Source organism: Eublepharis macularius, chromosome 4 (assembly GCF_028583425.1).
Source record: "Eublepharis macularius isolate TG4126 chromosome 4, MPM_Emac_v1.0, whole genome shotgun sequence".
Classification (NCBI taxonomy): domain Eukaryota; kingdom Metazoa; phylum Chordata; class Lepidosauria; order Squamata; family Eublepharidae; genus Eublepharis; species Eublepharis macularius.
In genome coordinates this window covers 30,731,571-30,753,089 of record NC_072793.1, presented here as the reverse complement: position 1 = coordinate 30,753,089, position 21,519 = coordinate 30,731,571, and the positions used below count along the sequence as shown (strand labels likewise).

The 21,519-nt window shown below is 43.1% G+C and overlaps 1 protein-coding gene across 1 annotated transcript in view; it reads right to left on the bottom strand.

The window, feature by feature from the left end:
* RAB37 (RAB37, member RAS oncogene family) overlaps nucleotides 1-21,519 on the bottom strand; it is a 99,970-nt gene that overhangs the window by 29,222 nt on the left and 49,229 nt on the right. Inside the window, exon 2 of the mRNA XM_054978709.1 lies at nucleotides 11,334-11,444. Coding sequence (XP_054834684.1) covers nucleotides 11,334-11,444 — 111 coding nt within the window. The remainder of the gene's footprint in view (nucleotides 1-11,333; nucleotides 11,445-21,519) is intronic.

Sequence of the window (21,519 nt, the reverse complement as noted above, 5' to 3'; positions counted from 1 at the left end):
CCGACTGCTGTCCAATGGACTTTTCAACTGTCACTTGTCCAACATTCCGCCAAGCTGCCTACATTTCCCATCAAAACTTGAGGGAAGCTGACAAGTGTCCAACCTGTGCCTTTTGTCACTTGTAGTTCTGCTCTGAGATAATTCATACTATGGTATTCCACTGTGTATGTAAATGAAAGCTGGGCAATGAAGAAGGTTAAAGGAAGAAAATGGATTCATTTCAAATGTGGTGCTGGAGGAGAGTTTTATAGGTACTATGGATGGCCAAAAAGACAAATAACTGGGTTTTAGACAAATAAGTGGGTTCTAGATCAAATCAAGTGTGAATTCTTCCTAGAAGCTAAAGTGATGAAACTGAAGCTATCACACTTTGGTCACATTGTGAGAAGACAAGACTCACTGAAAAAGAGAATAATTCAAGGAAAAGTTGAAAGCAATAGAAAGGGAGGAAGACCCAAAATGAGATGGCGTGACTCAATAAAGGAAGCCACAGCCTTCAGTTTGCAAGATCTGAGCAAGGCGATAGGGCAGTCTGGAGGTTGTTAATTCACAAGGTTGTCGTTAAGTTGTAAGTGACTTGATAACATATAGCACACACGTCGTCAGCACACGGATGACAGTCAACCCCAATAACTATGCATAATTTGTCCTAAAGGCAGATTGAGCCCTATGGAACCCCACAGTATAAAACCCACACTGATGATAACAGGTCTCCAGTGGCGACCTTTTGAGTCTGATCCATGAGAAATTATTCAACCAGTCCAATGCACATCCCCTAATGCCTATTTCTGCCTCCAAGCACCTCAACAAAATATCGTGGGCCAGTGTATCAAAGGCTACAGATAAATCCAGTAGGAACAACAAAGAGGCATGGCTTTTGTTTACATTTAGATAGAGGTCATTGACTAAAGCTAGCAGGGCTGTCTCTGTACCACAGACCAGCATGAAGCTAGAATGAAAAGGGTCTAGCGCAGATGAGTTGGCCAGTAAGTATTTTAATGCAATAAAATGGATCTAAACATCATTTGGTGTAGTGGTTAAGAGCGTAATGTAGTGTAGTGGTTAAGAGTGTAGTGGTTAAGAGCGGCGGGACTCTAATCTGGAGAACCAGGTTTGATTCCCTACTCGTATATAGCTTGCTGTTTCAGGGTGAGCTGGGGACAAGTGGCTTTCCGGCGGCTCACTATTAAGAAACTCGTGTGCACCTGCATTTATTTATGCATTGTCTCACTTCTCCCTCATTATTTACAAGCAAAAAGTCACAATGAAAATTCCCAAGTTTCATCTGTGTCTTGATAAGCATGAGGGTAGAGGTAGGGATTATACACAAGATACTGTAACGATGCAGAATTTTAACACTGAAAGGGGACTCACCAATATCCCGATAGAGGGAGGCCCCGAAACGAGATCTAGCTCCCAAATTGACCAAGGCAGGAATATTGGTAAAGTAAAAAAAAGTTTATTAGAGTAAAAAGACCCAAATGCACTGATACACAGCAGATACCTCTGACCATGCATGCCACGCAGGACATGACCACTAGCTTACATACCTTCTTACAAACAAGCAATCAAAAAGCTATTTAGAATATCAAGTTACTTCTACCAAAAATGCAAACACATCTATTCAGAAAATACTAAAAAATTGACAGGCGCTATAGTCTGCTAAGTGTTACACTTGACACCTTTATGGCACCTCTTGTTACCTTTTTGCATTCCAAGAGGGGGTACATTTGAAAGACAACGAGGGCAGTGTTTGGAAATCAAAGCCACAACATCCAGACACTCTCAAGACCATCTCCGGTTGTAAATCATGTTGCTCTGGAACATCTCCATCTCCCACAATCTCTAGCTGAATGGCTACATTTGCAAGGCCATTAAATGTAGGTGAAAAGAGGGGCAAAGGGGGGGAGGCAGCCAGGTCTCATCCCAGCATGCCTTTCAGTAGAAACCAAAGTTTGGTCAAATATACAGCTAAAAGAGTTTGGCTAGGATCAATGCAGCTATAAGAAAATTCCTGTAATAAATATAAAATAATAAAAATGCTCATTTATAATTTAAAGAGGTTAGCCGTTCAATGGGAAATGCCAAGGGTTCCCCCTAAAGGAATATTTTTATGTACTTATCAGGTTCATATCCCACCCTTCTGCCCCTTAGCTCAGGTTTGAATACTGTGGTGGAAAGTACTATCAAGTCATAGCTGACTTATGGTGACCCCTGCTGGGGTTTTCAAGGCGAGAGACTAACAGAGGTGGTTTGCCATTGCCTGCCTCTGCAGCCCTGGTCTTCTCCAAGGCTAACTCTGCTTAGCTTCCAAGATTTGATGAGATCGGGCATGCCTGGGCTATCCAAGTCATAATTTTATCCAATCAACAGCCTCTGTGATTTAAACCAGGTTTCTCATAGTGACTCAGGATTTAAAACCAATTCTCCCTGGCCCCAGCACTCTCCCCCCTCCCCATACTATCTTGGCTCCTAGTGTGGCCATCCCAAGCACCTTAGCTCTTGCAGAGGATATGTAGAGGAGATAACATTCCCCTCATTGTACTGGGGACAGAACACATTCCTTCTGGAAGGAAGGATGTGGCATTCTAGAATTTTGGCTATATGTAATTTGCCTCCAATGCACTGTGTCTCCCGGAACCCTTTGGAAGACACTCACTCATGCAACTACCTGGACTGGCTAAAACCCACATCTTTCTCACAGGCACCATAACATCTGGATCTGTAATGAACACCCTCCTCCTCTCTCAAGCAGTGTTATGACTGCAGCTGGCGCACAGATGGACACACCATTTCTCACTGGGCGGTGGGTTCCTTCTCTCATAGTTCCTCAGTGTTCATGCTGCGATGGTCTAACTGGCCCACAGTGGCAATCCTGCAGAGCTCCACTAGGTGCCTGGAGCCTCCTGGAATTGCCCCCTCGCCCACACACAATTGAGATACCTGGCTCTAAGCTATTCAGAACAGCAGTGTTTTACATATATAAATTTAAAAATATTTTAAATACGCAATATTTTCAATTCATAAATGTATAGAATGAAGACTATGGCTATGTCTACGGGTCCCTGCATTAAGTACACAGGCTCCTTATTGATCCTGAGTGTTGAGAAATTGTTATTTATTATTTATTTCACATTTCTATTCTGCCCTCCCTGCAAGCGGGCTCAGGGCAGATGACAACCTATTAAAACACAATAGAAAATTCCATCTACATTAAAACATCATTAAAACAGCAGCATATTTTTTATGTTGTGGGGCAAGACTAAGCTAAACTTGCTTTGAAAAGTCATCAGTGGGTGATTCCGCACATGTTGGATAATGCTCTTCCAATCCTCTTTATAGATCACTTGGAAAGGATTTTTTTGTGTGCGGAACAAAAAATCCACCTCAAACAATTGGAAGTGCCTTGAAAGTGCATTATCCAACGTGTGCGGAATCAACCACTGTCAACACTTCTGATCTAATTTGCATCGGAGCAAGTGGACAGCCGCTACAGTGATTGGGCTTATTTGGGTTCTTCTTGGCAAGGGTGAGTATTAAAGTAAAGCCACTGGAATTAAATGAATTTACACAAGGATAAACTAGAGGAAGTAAAATTGCTATTAAGTTTTGTTTCATTGATGTATTGCCCCGATCCAGAAAGTAATGACGCATGCAGATCCAGACAGATGGCACACACAGATAATGCATTTTAATTTCTCTGCTACTTTCTGCAGTCCCTCATATTTAGTCTTGATTTTCCATCACCTCTCTCCAGAGAAACCTGTATTTCCAGTTTCTGTAATGGTGCTACAGAAAATACTCAAGAAATATATTTGTATTAGATCAGGAGGAACATGGTATATTGATTAGATCTATGGGATGTTATTTAATTTAAATCATTTTTATTAGGGCTTTTTTTCAACTGGAACGTGGTGGAACGCAGTTCCGGCACCTCTTGAAAATGGTCACCATTTTCGCCAAGGGTGATTTAAACTTTTAAAAACTCCCCCTTGTTCCAGCTGACCCAAAGTGATGTCATTGGCCCTGGGAGCATGGGTGCACTTTGCGCGTGCACATGTGGTGCCAGGGGCACCACCTCCCGCCAAGAGTCGCCCCCTGTGCTGGCAACCCACTGAGTTCCACCACCTCTTTTCCCAGAAAAAAAGCCCTGATTTTTATATCATAAAATCTCTGAAGTGTTTAAGCAACAAAGTTTACCTAGCTTTTTAACAATTGGCAATTCTGAAGGATTTCATGGTGCAGGGGAAAAAAACCTCTTCAGCCTGAACTTTTAAACATGAAATTGCCTTCACAAATTCATAAAACATATAAATTTATGTTCCTAACAAATGGACAATCATACAGGTGTGGTATACATAGGGTTGCGAGGCCCCCTCAACCTCCCAGCGGGGGGATTGGTGCCTGGAAGTCACCTTCTGGGGGGGTGCTCCTGCAAGCGTGATGACGTCACTTCCAGAAAGTGACATCATCATGCGGCATGTGCCCCCTGGAGCACACCCACGCTTTGCAGGGGCTTGGATCAGGACCGCTGCGGAGGGCAGGAGTGCTCCTGCCTTCCGCAACGGTCCAAAACAGGCCCAATCCGCACCAAAACAGGCTCGTTTTAGGCCCCTTTTGGCTCGGATCAGGCCCCTTTTGAGCTACTGCGGAGCACAGGAGCACTCCTGCCCTCTGCAGTGACCCCAAATGGGCCCAATCCGTGCCAAAATGAGCCCAAAATGAGCCCAAAATGAACCCGTTTTGGCATGGATCGGGCCCATTTTGGGTTGCTGCGGAGAGCAGGAGTACTCCTGCCCTCCACAGCACCGAAAACACCTCCATTTGGGCGCGGATCAAGCCCTTTTTGAGCCGCTGCGGAGCGCAGGAGCGCTCCCACGCTCTGCAGCGGCCCCGATCCAGGCCATACTGGGCCAATCCAGGTGACACAGGTTAGGCAGAGAGAGAGTGACTCACCCATGGTCACCCAGCAAGCTCCATGAAAGAGGGGGGATTTGAACCTGGGTCGCCCGGATCCTAGTCTAATACCCTGACCCCTACATCACATCTCTAGCTGTCTTTTGATCAAATGATCATCAAGGCAACTTTCAGACAACAGATGCACACTACCACCCCCTGCCCCAACCTATTGCGGTAGAAGCTGCAGTATCCTCTCCCTCGTATCTGCAAACGGCAATTAGAGTTTGGAGGGGCGGGCAGACAAGTTCGCTAGGGTTGTTCCTTCACTAGCTGATGGCTGAGGCAAAGCTGAACCTTCCCTAGGGATAGTTTTCTACAGCCCTCTTGTGTGTGTAATGTGCCATCAAGTCACCTCTGACCTATGGCGACCCTATGAAGGAAAGACCTCCAAAACGTTTTCATTTTGGATTGTCTCATCATAGGGTTTTCAAGGTAAGAGATTAGCAGAAGTGGTTCACCTTTGCCTTCTTCTGCTTCGCAGTACTAACCAGGGTTAGTTGAAGTGACACTGCTATTGTCTGTGAAAGATCCTCCGCCCGTGTCACTTTCCACTACTGCTGCTGCCCAGTAGCTAGCCTTCAAGAATTCCTCTGTTCCTATCACCATTGGAATAGTCAATTCTCTTCTGTTAATGTGACCATTGATTCCTGAAAAGGCGGCGGCGGGGAGGGATACATCTTAGTCTGGAGTCTCATCTTTGACCATTCTTCCTTGAGTGAAGAGTTCAGACTCTTAACCAAGCCTGTTTCCCTGACGGTGTTGCTCTTAGCTTCACTGACACACTCAAATCCCCTCACCGTGTTAAAGTGTGTATCCAAGAGGGATTGGCCCTTTTAGCTAACCTTTTGTTAGTAGTTAATTGCAGTGTCTCAGATTCTTTCATGTACACAGTCTTAGGATGGAAAGAACTTTCCATTTCTCCCTGAAGAGATTTATTAGTCTGAATTATGTGCTTCTCCCCTGCGTGATAGCTTTCCTCCATTAATTGCTCTTTTTAAACTGCCTGTTGACTTCTAAAGGCAGGTAGCTTGATTCTAGCAAGCAAGCCGTTATTGACATATATATAATATAAAATCTTAAATACAGAAATGAGTCCATACAGAGTAAGATTAAAATTACAGATAGGAACAAGACAACAGTGTAGCAAAAACCCATATAAGATATTACTTGTCAGGGCGTATAGCCATAGCACTGTAGAGAAACTATTTCAGTTATTTCCATATCTGGGTTGTCAAGCAGAAACTGAATCTTAATATCATCAGAAAACTCTGAAAGTTGGGCTAGTATAGGATGTAGAAGATTCTGGTGTGGCGCCAGATAAAAAGGACACTGGAGAAGAACGTGGGAAACAGTTTCAACACAGTCCACCGAACAAGGACAACATCTGCTAGTATAATGAAATCTACCAGAAATCCCATGAAATCTACCAGATAAAATGGCTGAAGGAAGAACATTAAATCTGGCCAGAGAAAAGGCTCTACACATATTGGGAGCCAAAAGTTGGTAAAGGTACACTTCTGGGAAACTTACATTAGGGACAATCCCCAACTTTAGGGGAGGACAAGTTCTATTAGCAGAACTATAGAGAGTTTGTAACTCTGATCCCAAAAGACTGGATTGTAGCTCGATTCTGTTTTGGTTTGGCAGAGCTCATCCTTCTGGCATGGACTTCTTCAGATCCTAATGCCAAATCTCTACACTATCACTTCTTCCAGCTCACTTTTGTGTACCACACCCCATAAACATATACATAGAGCCAAAATATTCACTTGTACCATTTTCATCCATGATACAGCCGAGAAAACTGTTGTCATACCCTCCCCCCATTTATGAAACAGGCCTTCAGAACACACGATGACTGTGCGACATCATTTAGTATGCTGAACAGGAAACACTGAATAGTTGCTGGCTTTACACTGAAGAAATCTACCTTAATTCGATCCTTCCTTCTCCCTCTCCCCAGAAAACACAAGTTCAAGATGAATCACCAATTCTACAGTTCCAGCAAACAGAAAAGAGAGTCTTTCTCTTGAAACTGCTTAACTGTTGCCACAAGAGGATGCTCTTACTCTTTCCAGGCTCATAGATTTTATCTACACAAGCAGTTTTGTAGAAAAGATTTGTGGCATTTTCTTAGTACCTTGGAAATAACATCATTAGCAACAATAAGAAGAACTTTGCATTCTAGCATAACTCTTGTACACAAATGTTTCTCCACTGGGGAAAAATATATTTTGGCAAATTCAGCCATCAGAGGATAGCCATCAGGTGGTGAGAACTTATTCTAGTTTTAGTCTCTTGATTTGCTCAGCCAGATGTGAAAAGGTATTTTATTGTTAATTGTCACATTAGTGAAACAAGCAGTTTAAAAGCATATTCTGAAATAATAATATATAATTATCAGCAGGGATTTTTTTCTGGAAAAAGAGGTGGTGGAACTCAGTGGGTTGCCCTCGGAGAAAATGGTCACATGGCTGGTGGCCCCACCCCCTGATCTCCAGACAGGGGAGTTTAGATTGCCCTTCACACCGCCGAGCGGCACGGAGAGCAATCTAAACTCCCCTCTGTCTGGAGATCAGGGGGCAGGGCCACCAGCCATATGACCATTTTCAAGAGGTTCTGGAACTCCGTTCCACCGCGTTCCAGCTTTTAAAAAGCCCTGATTATCCATTTATAGATCTCTAACCTTATGCAAAAGCATGACAAGTATGGATACTAACAGGCTTGGGAAAAATGTCCTGCCCTGTTAATAGAGGCTTAACATATGGAAACAGACACCTGAAGTTTTATGGCATGGAGGTAAAGAACATCACTTGGTAAATAAAATACCCAACAAGCCCCTACTAAAGGGGCAAGACTTTTTTTCCTCTCCAGGCTTTTGAGAACCCTATCTCCAGGACTTACGGATTTGGGCAGCTAGGGCTGAAATGTTATCTGAAATCACCCATCCTTGGCTTAAAGGCCCTATAGATTTACAGTGCTGCAGGATGGGAAAGCCATAGAACATTTCCAGGGGCATTACAAGGCGTCAGACTGAGAAACAGCAAGGTTACAAACCTGATTGGGTGACTGCTCTGCAGGGTGCCTCTGTGCTGGGGTGGTGCTTACTCAGAAGCAGATGGAGGCCAAGGTTGAGTGGAGTCCATCTAAGCAGGAGAGGAGGAAAGGTCGCAAGCAAAAGGCACGAACAAGGTGAGGCAGTGCAAGGCAAGGTAGACAGGCTAGGATCACAAGGCAGGAACATGGTGTGAGAAGCAGTTAAGCAGGACTTGCTTGGTTGCTGTGATCCAAGGGATGAATACCACCCAGGGAGCTTTCTGGAGAGGGAGGCAGCCACGTGCCTTATCCTAACCAATCAAAGGTGAAGAAAGGAGTGAACATGTGCCTCCAATCTCCCTCTTTACATCTTCTTCCCTTCACCTGATTAAGGGGTTGTTAACACACATTCAGTCCTGGACTAAAGGCCAAGCTACAAGTGATGAATGACACAGGTTGGACACTTGTCAGCTTCCCTTAAGTTTTGATGGGAAATGTAGGCATCCTGATCTTGTAGCTTGGCTCTCCAACTGCTGTCCAATGAGCTTTTCAACTGTCACTTGTCCAACATTCCGCCAAGCAGCCTACATTTCCCATCAAAACTCGAGGGAAGCTGACAAGTGTACAATCTGTGTCATTTGTCACTTGTAGTTTGGCCCTTAAGAAACTGAGGAAATCCCATTCAAATCCTCTTAAGGATTTGATGGCCTGATGTGGTAGAAGGGCCGCTTCCCATGTTACATAGCAGTAAATGCTGAAGTTCTTTATTTGTATATTGATTTAACTTATTTAGCTGCTGCCTTTCCAGTTCAAAGAAAGCTCCATGCACCTAAAAATTATAATATCTAAAGCAGCCATGAGGCTCAGTTCTAAGGCTGCCAATTCTACGTTGGGAAATTCCTGGAGATTTTGGAGATGGAGGCTGGGGAGTAGGGTTGCCAGCCTCCAGGTAGTAGCTGGAGATCTCCTGGAATTACAACTGGTCTCCACGCCACAGAGATCAGTTCACCTGGAGAAAATGGCTACTTTTGGAGTGGACTTTATGCCAAGGCCCTTTTCCTCCCCAAACCTCACTTTCTCCAGGTTTCACTCCCCAGATCTCCAGGAATTTCTCAACTTGAAGCTGGCATCCCTACTGGGGAGACAGAGTTTGAGGAGGGGAAGGACCTCATCAGGGTACAATGCCATAGACTCCACTTTCCAGAGTAGCCATTTTCTCTAGGGGAATTGATCACTATGGCCTAGAGATCAGTTGTAATTCTGGGAGATCTCCAGGCCCCATTTGGAGGTTGGCAACCATAACCAGTGCAGTGACTGCTGCGCTCATAATGGTTGACCATGGAAGTAAAAAGAAAGAAACACTGGGGCAAAACTAGGTTATTTCTAATAATTATAAAATATACTGGTGGTTCTGTCTCTGTTATTCATTCTTAAATATCTATGGAAGACAATGGGTCAAAGTTTCTATTGTCTTAATACTGATTTTTTTTTTAAAAAACACCTTAATTTCTTAGGTTTTTTTCCTTGTGTTGGTTCTTGCTTTAGGAAGATCTTTTTGGTGACTTGCGGTGCAATCCTAAACAGGATTATACCCTTCTAAATCTATTTAAGTCAATTGGCTTAGATTCTGTTTAAGATTGCACTGATGGAAAGCCAAGAATCCCCCAATCCCAGAAGCCCCGAAAGGCCTGAATCCCTTTATTCCCTATGGGTGGCTGACTTCAACTAGGGTTACCAGGTCCCCTTACACTCCCCATGGGAGTCACTCACCTTTTCCGTGTCCCTTGCATGTGCTCTCGCACCTGCACAATGATGGCACTTCCAGTGATGTCATGTCCAGGTGACATCATCGCACAGGCACAGGACTGCACGTGTGCTTCGCAGCAGACTGATTTGGACCACAAATGTGCCCAACTTGGCTTGTTTGGAGCCCAAATCGGCCTGCTGAAAAGTGCAGGAGCACTCTCAGGGTCGTGCAATGATATTCCTGCATTTTTCTCCCCACCAGCCAGGGGAGGGGGGAGGAGTGTGAAAGCAGGGGATTCCCCACTACCACCGGGGGACTGGCAACCCTAACTTCAACACTGACACTAAAATTACAATAATAGTTAAATAATGCACAAGTTACTACACTTCAATTGCGCTCCATAATCTTTTGCCTAAGACAGGCTGCCTCCCCTTTACCTATCATTTGGGTAGCCATTTGGGAGGTCAGCCGGCGAATACCAGTGCCAGGAGGCAACATCAGGGGAAGGCCTTGGTCCCTACGCCCTGCTTGTTGGCCCTCTAGGTCAGCTGGTTGGCTTCTGTATGAAATAAGATGCTGGGATAGATGGATCATTGGTCTCATCTGGCGGGGGGCGGGGCTTCTTATGTTCTTGGGTTCTTCCACTGAGGCTCAGCAGCAGTAGCAAACACTGGGCAGGGGAAGAACAGGAGAAAAGCTTTCCTTCCCTTGTTACTACCCCTCCTAAAAAGCCAGGTACATCGGCTGAAGTGATGGCGTTGATCAGGAAGCGCTAGCAACTGATGCGCTGTGGCTAAGGCCATCTTTCTGATGGTGTAACAGTCTTGAGGCTTCACTTTTATTAAGGGCAGCAGTAGCAGCAGGGGTGAGAGGAAGGGAATGGAGGAAGGGAAGGAAAACAGCAGGAGTAGCACAGCGCTGTGGGGCGAGGAGCTGGTGTACAGAATCCAAGGGCCAAACCATATGATGAGTTCAGTCTGGGTTTCCCTGACAGGACTCGCTTCTCTTGCATCCACATAGCAGCTGTGGGAAATGTTGTTTTTTAAGTCTGCAGAGGCCAGAGACTCCCAGGGCCATTCAGGCTCAGGAGGACAATGCAGGGGGGGAGGCAGAACCCCGTCCTTCTCCCATGAGCCAAATCCACCTCTCCTGAGCTAAATCCCCCCCTGTGGATTTTTTAAGGCAACGTTCCTCAAAGCTGCTGTGTGGCTTCAGGGAAAGTGAGTCCAGTCCAGAAGAACCCAGACCCAACTTGTTAACAACATATCATGTAGTTTAGCGCTAAGAGGCTCACATCTTTGGTTTAGTAAACGGGTTTCTTAACTTTGGATAGCTCACTAGGTTGTTTCAGAGCCCTTGGCACAGAGATACCAGAAACGCCATAAAAATCACACCGCTTCAATGTTCTGATAGCAAGGCAGTCTTCTCTTGATGCAGCACCTGGTTTTCTGTTTCATTACCACTCCTCAGCTGTGGTTTTCACACAAGAAAGGAAATGTCAGTACTTCTAAGTGTCACCTCTCATTGTCAAGCCCTGCCTCTTTTCAGTAACAATTCCCAAACATGACTAGAATAGCCAAGCGGTCCTTACGGTAAATCCGATGCCCACGGTAGCAGAAAAAGAGCCCGGAATGAACTTGCCCTGGTCAAACTGAACCAGCAGGGAGGTCTTCCCCACGCCGCTGTCTCCGACCAGGATAGTCTGCAGAGATCAAAAAGAAAGGCAGATTAGATTCTATCGGTGAATGATGATCCAAATATAGCTAAAGTGATGCTTCCAGAGATCCTCTTTGATCTGTGGCTGTCCCTTGTAGGATACGGCAGTACATTGGCACTGGAAGAGTCCTTCAGAGGGCCGTGCCATTAGGACCAAAGTACCAAAGTCAAAAGAGTTTATTGTCTACAGCCATAGGCCGTCACAATTCACCAAACATTGACTAATAAACAATTAAATCCCTTATCACAGTTTGTATAGGTTACTAAAATTAATTAAAACAATACAGTATGCCAAACTATCCCAGGAATCACGAAACAGCCTCATTCAGTACCACCTTAGATCTTATCTTTTTGGCTGCGAGTGCAAACTGAGAGACTCTATAGGACACATGATTAGCAGTGTCAGATAACAATAACACAATCTTCTCAATTTCAGAGTATGTGTTTGTCACTGATAGGATTTTAGCCAAAAATTTAGCTCTGGGTACACTATATAATGGACAATAAAGTAGGTAGTGGGCAGGGCTTTTTTTCTGGGGAAAGAGGTGGTGGAACTCAGTCGGTTGCCCTTGGAGAAAATGGTCACATGGTTGGTGGCCCCGCCCCCTGATCTCCAGACAGAGGGGAGTTGAGATTGCAATCTCAACTCCCCTCTGTCTGGAGATCAGGGGGCGGGGCCACCAGCCATGTGACCATTTTCAAGAGGTTCCGGAACGCCGTTCCACCACGTTCCCACTGAAAAAAAGCCCTGGTAGTGGGAAAGGTTCTCCACAAATGCACGTGCGATGTTCCATAGGGGTGTGAGAATAATGCCCTGCCAAAAGAGCTGTCTGCATAGTACAGTTCCGGGATGATCACCTCTGGGATGATCAGTATATCTAGTCTCTTGTTTAAATTTCTTGGTATTTCATTTAATCTAATTTTATACCTCTATTGTTTCCATTTGTAAGATTTCCATATCATCCAAACTAAAACTGATGGTGTTATATTATCTCTCAGGGTAAGGTAAGAAACTGAGCAGACAGATAACACACTGAAACCAAACAGAATACAACCTGTTCTTTAACATAAATATTGTAATCAGTCCAGAATGGAACATAAACTATATTTGGTAAAGAGTAAAAACACCCAGTTTCTTTTTTAGTCTAGGACCTGGCTTAAGAAGGGAAGGGGAGAGAATGACTCAGCAAATATGCAACATTTACCAATTAGTTGTCATATACAGATCTTGCCTAAGAGGATTGTGCTGATAGGACACTTTCCTAAGTAGAGGAGAGGAGAATGATATAAAGGTGGAGTATAAATGAATAAATGAATTAAAAAAATCAACTCCAGTTACTGCTTTAGGAGATACCCAGGAGATACACAACACAGGGAGATACAGTCCAGGGCTAAACCAGATGCACGACACAAGGGTTCAGTGAACATATTGTAAAACTTCTCACTAATAAGTAGACGGTATCTATAATTAATCAAATGTTAAGTACTTGGGTGAGGTGCTTATCTCTGCCCTCTACAATGTCTTAACGAGAAAATCAGAAGTAATGTTAGTAGTGACTACAGATGGGCATGAACCCGGAAAATGGCAGATCATTGTGGTTCATGGTTCGTCGCATTTCACAAACCACGAACCGGCATGAAATTGCCCAGTTAGCGAACTGGTTCATTTGGTTCATGAAAATGTCACTTCTGGGGCAGCAGAAGGTCTGCAGAAAGCCATTCCCCCCACCCCCATTGTCTAGGAAACTGATTGATCAGTGCCAGGCTGTCTGCAGTGATTAACCAAAAAATGAACCAAATGAACCGGGCTAAAAATCATAGCGTTTCGTTTCAGGTCGTCAGAAATGCCCTCTGATGAACCACTGGTTCACAAACTGAAAAATGGCCCAGTTTGTGAAGAACTTTGGTTTGTATTTCGGTTCGTGCCCATCTCTAGTAATGACTAGAATGTGTTCCTATCCTAAACATTTTGTTCTTTTAAAAAGCAGGTTCACAGGTCCCTAATTCAAATTGCATCTGTAACGTGAGGGGAAGGGTTAAATATCCCCCCACCATTTCCCCAACCTGAAACTTCCATGGGACACCCTATTTGCGTCATTGGGGACTTCCCATGTATTGGTAGATGACATACAGTTCCGTAGTGGGGCTCTCCAGGACCATTTCAGGTCAGGAAATGGCACGCCTCTTTCCACATACATCTGAATCAGGCTTATGTGTGCTTGGAAATTAAGTTCCAAGCAAAGAACCCCACTCCCAGAGCACAGCTGGCCAACAGGACCGAAGTGGACATTGGTGGGCATGAGGATGCCGATGTGTGTCATTTACAGATTCAGATCCACAGATTCAGGTGGGATCCCAGAACTGGGAGCCTTTCCTGAGTCTAGAAATGACCAGTAAAAGCTCTTGTTACGATTAGCCATGTGTTCCATATTCTCTGAGTTTCTCTTTAGAGAGAAAAATAGGTGGCGAGTGTTTTAAACAAAAATAAATCGGTGAACCTCTTTTGCTTTCTTCTCACATCAGAATCAAATGTTCGGTAATGGTTTTACATGCATTTACCGTCCCCCACTCCTTCCTGGAAATTGCGTAGGGACAATAAGAAACGGAAAGTCTACTTTTTGAGATTACAGTGCGTCTCTTCTTTTCCGTAAGTATTTCTATAAATGCTGAGTCAGGAAAAGATGGCAAATCTGCCCCTGTCCTTTCTTCAGATCTACTTTCTACTTTCCCTACCTCCCCACACATTCATTCATTACAGGGCCAAGCCTGCAAGATTTCAGCAGTTCTTCTGGCTTCCCTGACACCATGAGGAACAGACAGCGTGGTCAGAATTGGGGGAGGAAAGCAGAAGTGACTAGAGTTAGCACAAACCACACACTTTGCAAATCGTAGCATTCCAAAAGAGAAGTTGGTATCTCCGTTAAATTTTAAAATAGCAGGTGCAGAAAAAAGTGGATGGTGCTGGGCCGGCAGCATGCTGCAGCTTCACTTAACGGGGAGAATCTTCGTCTTCCTTCTGCTAGGTGAGAAATTTATGTTTGCCTGTTGATTGAATGGGGAGATGGCCAGATGGAGACAGATTTGGAGATTGTCCCAGAAAAAAGAAAGGATTTCTGAGGTTTAGGGACACCAGATCTGCAGCCTTTGGGCATCTTAGGAATTTAAATTTTTGTAACTGTTTTTGCTGTAAGGTTATAATTTACATATCTACAGTATGATGTAAAATTTTACCATTTTTAGCTGGATTTGATTACTTTTTCTCCCACATTCTGCTAGTATTAGGATGGTGTAGAAGATCCATCTGTACAAATTAGTATGGACACAAGGTCCTTCTGTAATAGTTTATGAAACAATGCTTTCAAATAAACCTATACCAGTATTTTGTAATGGGTATGATTTCCCCCTTGCCACATTAGTACTCGCTGTAATTCTACCATCGCTGTATCTCAATAAACGTAAACTGTAATAGATGGTAGAGAGAGGGGCTGTGACGGGTCACACTTTTTAAAAGCCTAGAAATGCTATACAGACAGCCGAAGGACTGTTAAGGATTAATTCTTTACAGAAGCAGAGAGCCTTGAATGACAGGCTGCTCCAAGGAATCTGATTGAGTACCATGAGCTGAACAGAGAAAGATTTCTGAACTGAATGCTGGCGAGAAGGGAGTCTGATTTCAGGTCTAGCTTGAGAGGAGTCGACTATTGACAGCTTGGAGATTAAACCCTGACTGAGAACAATTTAACACAGACAGGAGAACTGGTGGAAAGTTGGCAAGGAAGTTTGTGAAGTAGGCACAGACTCCTATTTGGGATAGATCTTCTAGTCAGAAGAGAATTTCCCTACTTAGTCAAACAAGGAGTTTGCTCTGAAGAGTGAAGAGATCCCTGGTCTGGTGTGGTTAGAAACTGCCTTTGGAGACCTGAAGATTCAGTTAAAATCTGAAGACAAGTACTGGTGTTTGAAGAGAAGGGGTTTGGGTACTGGAAAGAGGGTACCAGCCTTCTTAAAACCAAAAGAGTAAGAAACTATTCAAAGAAAGTGTACTAGAGTGATTGGGAAAACACTGGAACAAAAGCCTCTCAACATAAAGAATTAAGTAACTGTGAAGAGTTTAAGAAACTCTTATTAGTCTGAAACATTAGAACTAAAGTATGTGCATGTACTGATTTTGCCTCAGAGTTATCTATATTGAGTTACCTCAGAATTTTTCAACCCCTGGTTTCACCTGACCTTTCCCCTCTATGTTAAATACAATATTTAGTTATTTTTTTAAAAAACTTATATTAGTAAACATGCACAGTAACAAAATATATTCGAATATATGCATGAGAAAAGTTCACAATACTAGAGCATAGTGAAACATTAACAAGTATATCTCACAAAAAATATGTCCTTAAATATCTATTGCAATATATTAATTATTAGCTAAGAACTGCATATTAATGAATCTATGTTCTGCTTAGTTCTATAAAGTATATATTATTATATTTCAAGATTAATAATTGTTTGATAAGGCAAGCTCGATAACTATATCTAATTGTTTGACAGAAACTCAAAAAAAGGACTCCATTTTGTGTATAGGTCTGATGTTAATAAAGGATTTGTTGACATTAATATGCTTTCCGTTATCTTTTCCATTATCAACTGTTCCCAGACTTTTCTGTACCATAGATTAAGGGATGGGGGAGATTGTGACTTCCATTTTGAAGCGATTGCAGTTTTTGCTGCCACCAATAACGTTGTGATTAAGTCACATCTGATTTTTGGCAAAGATAAGTTTTCCCAATAATCTAGAAAAATCAGTTCTTGTTTGAAAGGTATGGAGTATGATGTAATGAGAAAAATGTGATTAAAAACCATTTCCCAAAATTCTGTTATATACCTACATCTCCACCAACAGTGAGAGAACGTGCCTATTTCACCACATTTTTTCCAACAATATGGAGATTTTTTTAATGAAATATTTGCTAGTTTTTGGGGTGTTAGATACCACAATATTTAGTTATTTTTTAATTTAAAAATGCCTCTAGTTCCATTTAAGTTGTTTAAGACACAAAAAGGCTGAAGAGGTGGGGGGAGAAAAGACTTTTTTCTTCTTTATTGCAGCCATTTCCCGGTGTTTTATATAATAAGACAAGATCAAAAGAAATGTATGATCTGGTAGATTCCACTCGTAAGGAAACTTCTTAAAGTTCTTTAATGTATTGGCAAAAGGGAGCGCACAGCATTCAAAGGAAAACAGATTTTTAAAAATGTAAGCATTCAAGAAATGACTGAGTGTATGTTACGTGCCATGAAGTCACTTTGGATTTATGGGGAACCTGTGAATTAATGCTCTCCAAAATGCCTTATCGGTCTTACAAACTGAAGGCCGTTGCTTTCTTCATTGAGCCATTCCATCTCATTTTGGGTCTTCCTCTTTTCCTACTGTCTTCAGCTTTTCCTAGCATTATTGTCTTTTCCAGTATGTCTTCTCTTCTCATGATGAGACCAAAGTATGATAATAGCCAGTCAGTTCTATCATTTTAGCTTCTAGGGAGAATTCAGGCTTAATTTGATATAGAACCCACTTATTTGTCTTTTTGGCTGTCCAGGGTATCTATAAAACTCTCTCCGAATACCACATTTCAAGTGAATCAACTTTCTTCCTGACAGCTTCCTTCATTGTCCAGCTTTCACATCCATACATAGTAATATGGAATACCATAGTTTGGATTATCTTGATCTTGGTTCCCAGAGAGACATCTTTATCTTTAATGATCTTTTCTAGTTCACTCACAGTTGCTCTTCCAAGTCTCAATCTCTTTCTGATTTCTTGGTTGCAGTCTTCCTTTTGGTTGATGATGATTGAGCCAAAGAACAGAAAATCTTTAACAATTTCAATTTCTTCATTGTCAGCATTAAAGTTGTGTGAGTAATCTGTAGTCATGATGACTCATTACTTTTGTCTTCTTGATGTACAGCTGTAATCCTGCTTTGGCACGTTCTCCTTTAACCGTCATCAGGAGTCATTTCAAGTCTTTACTATTTTCTGCCAGTAATGTGGTGTCATCTGCTTATCTCAGATTATTAATATTTCTTCCACCAATTTTCACTCCACCTTCATCTAAACTTAATCCATCTTTCCTTATATTCTCCATACAGATTGAACATACAGGGAGATAAAATGCATCCTTGTCCGACACCTTTGCCAATTGGAACCCATTCTGTTTCTCCATATTTTGTCCTAACAGTAGCCTCTTGTCCAGAATACAGGATGTACATCAAAACAATCAGATGTTGTGTGACACACCCATTTCCTTTCAAACTAACTTTCCATACAGTCGAAAACTTCACTGTAATCTATTAAAAAACAAACTGATTTTCTTCTGAAGTTCTCTGGTATGCTTCAGTCACCATCGTAAATTTGCAGATTTGCCTCTTCCTTTCCTAAATGCACTTTCCTTTTCTAAACACTGTCATTGACCTATCTGCTATGAGGTCATATAGATCCAGAGGAGTTCGCTGTGTTAGTCTGTAGTAGCAAAAATAGAAAAGAGTCCAGTAGCACCTTTAAGACTAACCAACTTTACTGTAGCATAAGCTTTCGAGAATCACCGTTCTCTTCTTCAGATGCATGGAGGTAAGAAAAAACTGGTCAGATATATAGGTGGAGAGAGGAGGGGAAGTAGATGCAATCAGTAGCTTTTGATAATGGGATTAGTTACTTCTGATAATGAGATAACTATTCATAGTCTCTATTCAACCCCAGCCTGACTGAGTCAAATTTACATATGAATTCCAATTCAGCAGTTTCCCATAAATTTAACTCAGTCAGGCTGGGATTGAATAGAGACTATGAATGGTTATCTCATTATCAGAAGTAACTGATTTCATTAACAGAAGACAAGGGGGGAGTTTTTTAAAGTTTAAATTGCCCTCAGCGAAAATAGTCACATGGTCTCCAGACAGAGGGGAGTTTAGATTGCCCTCCATCTCCTCTCTCTGACAGTGATGGTCATGACTTTAATATCACGCACTAGCCATCCAAACTCTGTTGTTCTGGGTATTTTTCTTTCTTCAGGCTTTTTTATTTCTCTATTGATATGCCATTTTTATCCCAACACGGGACCCAAAGCCGCTTACGTGAAACATATATGCAAATACAATTAACGAAAGAACCAGGAAAGGAGGGACCCATTCACTCCAGGGCTGATCTGGGATCCATGGGACAAGCTAAAAGCCCTTTGGATCTTGCCGAACGGCTTGTGCCTCTAACCTTGCTCGGGCTTTTAATCACATATTCTTAACCCTCGCTCTTAATATTTGGGGCAGGAGTTTGCTTGATTTTTACAAATCAGATTTTTCTGCAAACGTCATGTAGTCAGCTCTTGCTTGTTATATATAAGGATTAGATTCTACTATAGGGGATGGAAGCTTTAAAAAAAAAAGCATAATCAAATGAAACCATTGCCTTTGATTATTGCTTTCAGTTTACCCCGTGAATAGTTCCATGTAGAGCTGGGAAACTTGTGTACTAGCGATCAAAGTGTTTGGTCTAAAAACCACACCCATTTTATATCTCATCTTCTGGAATGAATGGACACTCAATACAAAGCCTTTTGTGCAATCCTAAATCCACTTAGTAGGGAGTAAGCACCATTAAGGTTAATGGGTCTTACTTTTGAATAACCATGGAGAGGCTTTCAGAGTGAATTCTAGTGAATTCTGAGATGGCTTGAGCAAGGGTGGCGGCAAAGCCGTGATGAAGAAGCAAGATCATCTTATAGAGTGTTTATGAAAGCCTACAAGGTGGCTGTGAAGGTGGCAAAGAAGGATTACTACGCCACCTCCATAGCATCTGCAAGCTCACACCCAGCAAAATTGTTTCAAGTACTTTGGTCCCTGGTCTCCCTCTCAGAGGGAGACTGCCAAATTGATAATTCAGTTATTAGCTGTGAGGCTTTTGGGAGCTTTTTTTGCAGATAAAGTCTTGTCTCTCTGCCACAACCTGCCTGCCATGGTTGATACAGTAAGGGAACTGGAGACCCCTTGGCTGTCTTCTGGGCCGATTTTAGATCACTTCAGTCTGGTCTCCCAGGAGGATGTTGACAGGATCCTGCAGCGGGTGAGGCCCACTATGTGCTCCTTGGACCCTTCGTGGCTGGTGAAAGCCAGCGTGGATGGGCTGAGTGCTTCACTGGAGGCCATTATCAACTTATCTTTGAGCTTTGGGGTTTATCCCAGGGTGTTAAAGGAAGCCGTGATGAAGCATCTCCAGAAAAAAACAACTTTGGACCCCACCGACCCGTCCAGTTACTGCCCAGTCTAGAACCTCCCGTTTCTGGGTAAGGTGATTGAACAGGTGGTGGTGGAGCAGCTGCAGGCTTTCTTGGAAGATGCATTGGTCCTGGACCCATTCCAGTCTGGCTTCTGCCCGGGCCATCTTCCCTCTTTTTTCCATCTTCGGCAGGCCAGGCAGCTTGCTCCCTATCTCTCAACCCGTGACCTGGAAACAGTGACCCATGCAATGGTCATATCCAGATTGGATTACTGTAACTCACTCTACGCAGGGCTTCCCTTGAGTCTGACCCAGAAATTACAGTGGGTCCAGAACGTTGCTGCCTGTGTCTTGATGGGTGTGCCTTTCAGGACACATGTAACTCCAGTTCTGCAGCAGCTACACTGGCTTCCCGTGGAGTTCTGGATCAGGTTCAAGGTTTTCGTATTAACCTATAAAGCCCTAAATGGACTGGGACCAGCATACCTGAGGGACCGTCTCTTTCCATATACTCCCCGGAGGGTGCTGAGATCAACTGGTAAGCACCTACTGGTGGTCCCTGACCCCAGGAAGGCTTGATTGGCCTTAACCAGGGCCAGGGCCTTTTCGGTCCTGGCCCCAACCTGGTGGAACTCTCTGTCTAAGGACACCTGGACCCGCCAAGATCTTGTCTCCTTCAGGTGGGCCTGTAAGATGGAGATGTTCCGCCAGGCGTATGGTTGAGGCCATCAGGGTTTCCACCAAATGAGCCTCTCTCCCGGTCTCCTCTATGTCTGTAGGGGGTATTGACCATCTACCCCCTATATATGAGTGACCACACATGGTTAAGCCACACTTCCACCTCCGTCAGATGTTTATATGTTTTTTATACGGTGAGCAGGTGTTTTATTAGAAAGCTGTGTTAATTTATTGTGATTTTATCTGGTATATTTTATCTTCTGTTGTAACCCACCCTGAGCCCGCTTCCGGGGAGGGCAGGATATAAATATAATAAAAATTAATAATAGCCCTTTTGATGTATGCTGCCAATGCATTTCTTTGTGTGAAAAAAGACTTCTGTTTGTGTTAGCATAGTACCTAATTGATCTTTCAGGTAACAGAAAATTAAAAATTCCACTGCCCTAGATCAGAGATTGCTCATTAAAAATGGTTTATTAGTTACACATCTTGATTCAGGCTGGAGACTTCAGTGTGCGAGAGAGACAACCACTTGACATTGGCACTTCATCATACTTTGCTCAGTTTTCTTATTCCATGAACCAAATACTCTCTACATAGTTTTACACTATTTTGTTACATAAACAGCTATATAGCCACCTACAGCTGTGCATCCCGTTCACAAAGATGCCAGTTTTGATCCAGCACTGGACACCGTAGTCTGATCATTTTCTGCTATAGGACAGGCACAAGAGTTTGAGATACTGTCTGTATGTTCTGTTTTTCAGGTTGTACATCTGCTCTGAGAGGCCCCAGCACAGCAAGTGGATATCTGGGCAGGACTCTGTCTGTGACATGTCAATATGATAAAAGTTATCATACGTATTATAAATATTGGTGCAAAGGAGCTTATTGGAGTTCTTGTACTGAAGTTGTTAAGACCAAAGGCTCAGAGGCAGTGGCAAAGGTTGGCAGAACGTCTATCAAGGACAATCATACTTGTTCTTGCTTCACGGTGAGAGTGGAGAACCTCATGAAGGAAGATGCTGGGATGTACTGGTGTGCCATAGAGAGAGTAGGGATTGATACTGGATTCCAAGTGACTGTTGTCCCAGGTGAGTCCTTTTTCCAACTCTGTGGGAAA